This window comes from Vespula vulgaris, chromosome 3 (assembly GCF_905475345.1).
Source record: "Vespula vulgaris chromosome 3, iyVesVulg1.1, whole genome shotgun sequence".
Taxonomy (NCBI): Eukaryota; Metazoa; Arthropoda; class Insecta; order Hymenoptera; family Vespidae; genus Vespula; species Vespula vulgaris.
Genome location: NC_066588.1, coordinates 3,445,001 through 3,452,929, shown reverse-complemented (window position 1 = coordinate 3,452,929; position 7,929 = coordinate 3,445,001). Strand labels below are relative to the sequence as shown.

At 30.9% G+C, this 7,929-nt stretch overlaps 2 protein-coding genes across 3 annotated transcripts in view; one reads left to right on the top strand and one right to left on the bottom strand.

Annotated features, from left to right (window-relative positions):
- Positions 1-1,214: 1,214 nt before the first annotated feature.
- Positions 1,215-7,041, bottom strand: LOC127062427 (erythroid differentiation-related factor 1). 2 transcript variants are annotated; one of them, XM_050990640.1, is made up of 9 exons: positions 6,886-7,041; positions 5,284-6,322; positions 4,782-5,195; positions 3,887-4,684; positions 3,612-3,791; positions 3,144-3,520; positions 2,512-2,830; positions 2,099-2,405; positions 1,215-1,959 (listed from the first exon to the last, which is right to left on the bottom strand). In XM_050990640.1, exons 1-9 carry the CDS (start codon positions 6,916-6,918, stop codon positions 1,821-1,823), a joined length of 3,606 nt encoding a protein of 1,201 aa, XP_050846597.1. In that variant the 5' UTR covers positions 6,919-7,041; the 3' UTR covers positions 1,215-1,820. The 2 variants fall into 2 exon arrangements, with proteins under 2 accessions (XP_050846597.1, XP_050846598.1); XM_050990641.1 differs by lacking the exon at positions 6,886-7,041 and adding an exon at positions 6,505-6,751.
- An 806-nt stretch (positions 7,042-7,847) lies between these two features.
- Positions 7,848-7,929, top strand: part of LOC127062434 (phosrestin-2) — a 2,187-nt gene continuing 2,105 nt past the window's right edge. Inside the window, exon 1 of the mRNA XM_050990654.1 lies at positions 7,848-7,929. This exon is cut by the window's right edge and continues 2,105 nt beyond it. The gene's annotated coding sequence lies outside the window, so the exon portion shown is untranslated.

Sequence of the window (7,929 nt, the reverse complement as noted above, 5' to 3'; positions counted from 1 at the left end):
GTAGAATGATACCGAACCAGACCGCCGTGCGGAACCAATAGAGAAGTCAACTTCTATCTTGCTAAAGGGGAGAATAGCTATGGACAGATCGCCTATTGTTCGAAGGTCAAGTTCCGAACGTCCCACGAGAGCAACGAGAACAACTCTTCTTTCTATCTGATTGGCAAATGGAAAAGAAAAGAAAAAAAAAAGGAAAAAGAAAAAGGAAAAAAAAACGATAATAAAGGAATAGAGATGACGGGTGGATGGACGATTGGTGGGGATGAGGGATAGGGGATAGGGAGGATAGGGGATGAAGTGATCGGGCCCTTTTGTACGATTCCTCTTCTTCTTGTTTTGTCTTTGTAGTAAAACGGGGGTAGTCTCCAGTAAAACGGACTCGTACGAGATAGAGGCAAAGCCATTGAACCGCGAGGGATGCAACTGACAGGTGGAATTGTTATATACCAACGCCCCGAACGTTTATTCGCGGTTCATTGATCCTCCCCGCACCCCTCGTTGCCGAACCACCCTACTGATTCTATCCGGCGACGCGTCGATTCTTCGTTCATTCTTCTCTTCTCGACTCACCCTCTTTACTTTTTTTTTTATCTAGCTTTTTATATATATATATATATATATATATATATATATATATATATATGTATGTATGTATGTATTTTTTGTATATTTATATTTATATTTATATATTTATTTTTTATATTTATACTTATATTTACTTATATTTATATTTTACTTACTCTTATATATATAGATATAATATATATATATATATATATATATATATATATATATATATATATATGTATATATAATATATATTATATATATATTCTTTTTTATAATTATGCTTATATACAATATAAGACTACTGTAAACAAAATTCTTGAAATTACTGATAGATTATATTAACAAAATTGATCTTTGGAATGCAAAGGGTTAATACTCCATTGGCGTCCTTAAAGCAATATATATATGAATATTTTGTATAACGACTGCATAGGCGTATACTACGGTGACATATTTGTAATATGAATTTATTATGAATAATTAATTATTATGAATAATATTTAAATATAATTATATCAATCTTGTACACTCTTATATTAAATTTATATATATATATATATATATATATATATATATATATATATATATATATATATATTAGGAGTTTAGAAGATAATTTTTTTTTTTCAGAACAAATTTCTCCATTCAATCATTCACGACTAATATTTATTCCTCGCTTATAAATAATACATAAATAAAAGCATTATCATCCTGACTATATACAATTTACACAATAGGTTTAAAAAAAAAAATGTCATTATCGTCACTGTTATCGTCGTCAACTGTATATATATATATATGTGTGTGTATATATATATATATGCACACACATATACAGAAACACACACGCACGCACACACATATATATATACTGTAGGCAGTTCGGAGATCATCGAAAATGCATTTATGGATCTCGTTCCTCCTTTAGAATTTATAATTTAATGATCAACGTTGATAGGATCTGTTCTTTTTTTTTTTCTTTTTCTTTTTTTCTTTCCTTTTTTTTTCTTTTTTTTTTTTTTTTTAATAGAATACAAATTTTAAACCTTCAAAAAATTTACAAAAGAGACGGACTTCCGTGAAGTAATCGATTTGTTCATGTAACCGATTAAAAGTTCCCAAAAAAAAAATAAAAAATAAAAAGAAATAACAGAGGGATCGAGATCTCTTGCGCAGTTTGAAGTTCTACGAACTAAAGTATGTATTTACATAGTTCATTTTTTTTCTTTTTTCTTTTTTCTTTTTTCTTATTATTCTATGTGTTGCAATATGTTACATAGATCCTTTAATAGTTGCGTCACGTGAGTCATCAATGTGATACCTGATAATGTTCCAGACCTAAGTGCTCGACTATAACATTGCTTATACAAATTGGCGAGAGTCTCGTATCTGTAATAAAAAAATAGATTAATAATAATTTAAAATATTGTCTATTAATTATAATCCAACATATTTTATTCCGACTTATATATATATATATGTATAATTTTTTTTTATTTATATTTATTTATATTTATAATTTACTTACTCCTTTTTATTCGTGGCAGTGTTTTTATTGACAAGTAATTTAGTTAACGATCGCAATATAAATTGTAACCTTTGTTCAAGCAAAACGACCAAACTCTCGTCGTCCTCCGAAAACTTTTGTTCCTCTATAGTTTTCTCATCCTCGGTTGTATTATTAATCTTATCACCTTCGTCGATATTATTAGTTTCAATTTTTTCCTTTGACATTTTATTCTTTTCACAGAGTAACTCCATGATAGATCGACATTGTAATAATAACTCTAAACCATTTTGATACGCCTTCAATTTGCCATTAAACGTTGTGGCACCTTTTTAATAAAATAATAATATATAGACGTTAGGATGTAACAAATAATTTGAAAAAATATACAATGAAATTTTAACAAGGAATTTTTAAAGACGATAAAAACTTACTTCGTGCTTGATGTTCAGCCAAAGCAACTCGCTCCATTTGAACTCTCAAAAATTCAGTTGTCTGTTCCAAAGCTAATAATAATTTTGCAGCTTTATCATAATACAATTTACATAATTGTAAACTGTTTTTCCTCTTGACGTTATCCGAATCTGGCTCGAATTCTCTGTATATATGATGATATAAAGATGCTAAACGATGTTGAATGATAGCTGCACGAAATTGATATACCGGTTGTCTCGAACCTGGTGTATCTACGTCACAATGTTTAAGAGCTTTCTGTAATATATCGACTACTTCTCTTTCGAGCTCTTCTTCTGTCTGTGATTAAAATAAAATAAAATGAGATCTCGTTTATTTTTCTAGCTTTACATTTTATATTTTATTTCTTTTTATCGTCATTTAAAAAGAAAAAAATATATATATATATATTTATGAGATTAGAATATATAATAAGATAAGAGACAAATTAGTTTTATATATTAAATTATAAAAATTAATTATATATATATTAAAATGATATATTAATTATATATTAAATTTATTACTTATTGAAATTATATATTAAAAAGAAATTATATATTAATGAGAGATTTTATTCAAAAAAAAAAGAAAGAAAAAAAAGAAAAAATACCTTGTTTCCCTGAGAAGGAAAATCTTGTAATAATGTGGCCATGGTGAAAAGTGTCGTAGACAAATCCCATGTTATTGTGTCCCATATGGCAGGATTAGATTTTTTAGAACCTAGAACTTGCAATGCCTTTTGATAATTAGCAAGTGCTTTATTGTAAAAATATTGCTCCTGTGTATTATGTTTAACGTGCATGTGCGCACAAATTCGCATGAGTCTACCGGTATTCGAATAAAGTAGAGCCAAATTTGCTTCGTCGTGGACAGTTTCGAAAGCTTTGACACCTGCTTCTAAATGATGTAAGGAACGATTAAGTAGAGTAGTAACGTCTGCAGACGATTGGGACGATTCGTTCGTCGTACTTTCTTGTTGGTATCGTGCTGACAAATATAAAAAAAAAATGTATTAATTATTAAAAGGAAATATTTAATTGTGTATATGGTTAAATTAAAATATACATAATGTAATTACTTCCTGCTTGATTCATGTATAAAACGCCTAATTCGTTATGAATATTTCCTAGTCGTCTTAATAAATTATTTTTTTCTACTTCTAATGGTTCATAGGACAAGGCTTTTTCGTAACATTTGTAAGAGGCGACCAATGTGAATTCCAAACTTTCAAGACGTTGCGGCAATAATTCTATTCCATCTGAAATTATACACGTCATTCAAAGTACAAAAAAAAAGAGAGAGAGAAAAAATTTGTTTTCGATTACTACATCAAAATGATATCTCTATACGTACACGTATCTAAATCTTCCATTGAATATATTTCTTCGATTATCTTCTCCTCTGTTACATTTTTAATTTCATAATTCTTTCTATGTTTCTCTATATTACACCAGTCTTGTACAGTCATAAAACAACAGTCTCCAGCACGGCCTAATAGACAACTAATAGATTTTTCATTTCTTATGCCGCAACAAACTTCCAATATTTTTTGGCATCTCAATACCGCCAATATGTATCTCAAAGAGGCACCATAATTTTTATTCGCATACTCGTTTTCTGCCAAAACAGCGAATATCAATGAAGCCTTTTCGTACAAAAGAGTTTTTAAATGTGCATTCCAGCTAACATTATCGCTTTTTTTTGGAGCTTGCCAAATAGGTAATGTTTCATTCTTTGATTTACATAGCCAAGATTTCGTGTCTTTGTTGTTGATAGAGGTATTTTCTTTCGTAGTGTACTTCTCCGATTTCTTTTTCTTTTGCTTATTTTTTCTTTTATGACTAGGACTGTTATTTTGTGAAGTTTCACCAGACTCGTTACCTTTATCTTGATTTAAAGAAGCATAAGGCATCGGTATTGCTTGAAAAGGTTTTGCCATGTTTGGATTAGCTTCTTCATATTTCTTTTTCTCGTTCTCACTATCTTCTGCTTTCTTTTGTTCTTCGTCCGAACTTTCTTCAGTCGGGAAATATTTTAAACACTCAAGACCATGCGCTACGTGCTCCAATGCGGTTAAACATCTTTCCTCTACGCTACCTGTTATCGGTGGTGGCTTGTACTTAGGCCCTTCTTGTTCTACTTGCTCTTTGACTGAAATAATTGTTTTTTTTATTTTTTTATTATTATCATATAATTTAGATTTTTATAATTTTAATTTAGATTTTCCGATCTCTATAAAGATACTTACTATTTGCTAGCGTTAAGGATTTAATAGACGCACTAGGAGTTTCTTCGTCTTCTTCTTTTTCATTTTCATGATTTGTACTGCATTCACTCTGTGTATCTTCCTCGTCGCTTTGATCGGATAATCCTGGACTGACGGGATCCGTACTTGAAGGTACATATAAGTCAGAAAGCATAAAGTGAGCAGACGTAACGATTTGCGGATATTTTTCCTTTGCGAGAAGTTGAACACAGTTTTTCAATAGCATTCGAATAGTACCCTGATGCCGGTGATAATCAGACGAATATTTCATATTTCGAGCTACTCTATATAACAGCATCGCTACCGGCACGGTAAACGGATTTTGTCCTTTTTCATCGGTAACATCGTTACATAACGATGTTAGATCGTACAGTTTTACAACATCGTCGTCTTTACCTATCGAATATTTTAAAGACACACGTAGAAATTAATCTTTTAAATTATATAAAAAAGAAAGAAATTATTTTAAAGAAACTCTGCTTACCCTTAAATAACCAATACGTGTGACCAGCTTTCGTAGCATTGTTTTTCAAGAAACTTAATATATTTTGTGCTACGTCTCTAATAAGTTTAGGACTGAATTTCGAATCATCCAAATTAGGAAGATCTTCTGTTTTGATCAATTCGTATTTTTGAACTATACCATGCAAATGATAGCACATGACCACTTCAGGAACATTGCACATTAAATTATCCAACCAATAATCTATTCCTGTCAATACGTTAATAGGTTTTGACATGTCTCTTAACCGCAAACTAATACAAGGATGTGTTTGTCCGCCAAATATTGGCATGTCAGTTCCAATAAGCATTTGTATATTTTCGAAAGTCCACACAACGTTACGTGCAAAATTATGATTATAGTTTGGATCCGGTACTTTCTCTTCTTGCGTTGGTTCGGGCAAACATTGCTCCAATGGTTTGACAGGCAAAGGTGGTTTTATATTCTGTTCTTTACTATCTGCCAATACGATAGAATGATAAAGGAATTTCGATACTAAATTCCTTTGTTGCAAGCTATTTCTACTGTTTGCTTTATGAAATAATCGTTTTTCTTTATCTCCTAAGTTTTGAAATATATGTTCGTAAAAAAATTTCTTTAACCATTCCCAGTCACTTTCCGCTTGCCGTAATAAATATTTATGTATATCAAAATCATCTATCAATAGAGTATTTTCAATACGGTGTACCATCATAGATATAACTCCATGGTTATAAGGTAATTTTAATAATTTCTTTATATTTTCTGCGTCCGACACAACGTCAACTTCTCCCACACAGTCCGGGAACATATGAGCCATACGAAAACTGGAGAATCCTGTGTTTTGAGACCATACACTTTGTAGACCATAACTTTCCGCAGAACTGCTAAGCCAATTGCTAGGTGGAAGATTTAAATTTGTATTGCATTGCAATTGAGCAAAGGTGGCAGGCGTTTGAACGGCAGAATATTTTACTACTGCGGTAGACTTGACCGATTTCTTAGGTGAATCTGGCGGAACAACTATAGCCATCGGTTTGATCTGAAATACAAACATATAATATTTGCATAAAATAATTTATTGGTATGAACCTTATCTTATCTACCTATTAACTCGTTATAAATAATAAATAATAAATAATAAAAATAAATTGTCACACACACCCACACACATACACACACACATACACATACATACACACACAGAAAAAAATCCCTATTTACATTCGTTTGAAAACAAAATACATTTATCTCGCACGAAACCAAAAAAAAATGAACATTCGATTATGTACACATATTTAGAAATTTTATGTCACGAAATTCTTAAAAATAGATTTTGCAGAAACGAATATATAGAATTTTGATTAAACGCGTGCACGAGGACCGGGTTCAAGAACGTGTTTCTAACGTGCTGCTCCGAAAAGAAGATAGTTTATCTTTCTTTAAAATATTATTTATCAATAATCACTTATTTCACACACACACACACACACATACACACACAGATATATATATATATATATAGATATAATTTTATTCAAAAGGAAGAATATATGCTTGTATGTATGTATATATACATATAAATTAGATATAACATTGGCTCACCAAATTAGCGCTGGTATCAGAATTATCTGACATCGCGGCATGAAATAATGTCACTTGCGACTTTCAAAAATAGTTGCTATGTTCCAAAACTTCTAGAAGGTGAAGGATACAACGAAAAGCTCCCCTCGTATATCCAAATAATACGATCACAAATTATGTATGTAACTACATGCTAGAGTGCGACCTCTAGCATGCGGTCCTTCAAAGATAAGATAACATTTTCTACCTTATCGACCGGAAACAATAAAAGAAAATAACATCTTAAGAACAAACGTGATATCATGTTGTTACCGACATTTTTAAAGGGACAACGTTTCAAATAAAAAAAAAAAAACTCGTAACGTTTAATCGATATTATAATTTGTTCAAAAAAAAATAAATAAATAAATAAATAAATAAATAAAAAACGAAAAGAAAAATCAAGAATTAAATAGATTATTAATAAAGAATTTATTTTTATTTCCATTTTTGTTTAATTTGCGATCGATATAATCATGAGATAAAGATGTTTTACTTTCTCTCTCTCTCTCTTTCTTACGTTGGAAAAATTTAAAAACATTCGCATTTACTTAAGAAAGAAAAAAGAAAAGAATCGAGCGAAGAATGAAGAGAACGTAAGCGAAGATTTATAGTAGACGAACGTGACGTAGTCAAGTAGTAAAGCCGTTTTGATAAACGATTACGTCTTACGTTTACCCGTTCGAACGAGTAACGTAAACCTATTCTAGAGAAAAAGAGAGAGAGAAAAAGACGAACAAACAGAGAGAAAGAGAGAGAGAGAGAGAGAGAAAACGAAAAAAATAAAGGCACTTTGCGTGACCGAATGTTGAAGAACTACCTATATACGTGGCTTTACATTCGCGTTGTTGAATGGATTAGGAAGCCTTTTAGAATTTGCATGGCGTCACTGATAACTTCACGAGTCAGCAGTCGTATAAGGTCGATATATAAAGGCACGTTGGGTTTGCGCGTCTATCCAGTCAAAGGTTGGAACTAGCAAACGATATTTTTTCGATCGCGCGAGAAGTTATTTTTGTGTCGATA

Excerpts from the sequence above, each read along its gene's own strand:
- LOC127062427 (XM_050990640.1), bottom strand. The coding sequence starts at position 6,918 with ATGTCAGATAATTCTGATACCAGCGCTAATTTG. Across the intron at positions 2,406-2,511 it reads GGCTGAACATCAAGCACGAA|GTGCCACAACGTTTAATGGC; the intron begins GTAAGTTTTTAT and ends TTTATTAAAAAG. Across the intron at positions 1,960-2,098 it reads ACTGCCACGAATAAAAAGGA|ATACGAGACTCTCGCCAATT; the intron begins GTAAGTAAATTA and ends TTTTTATTACAG.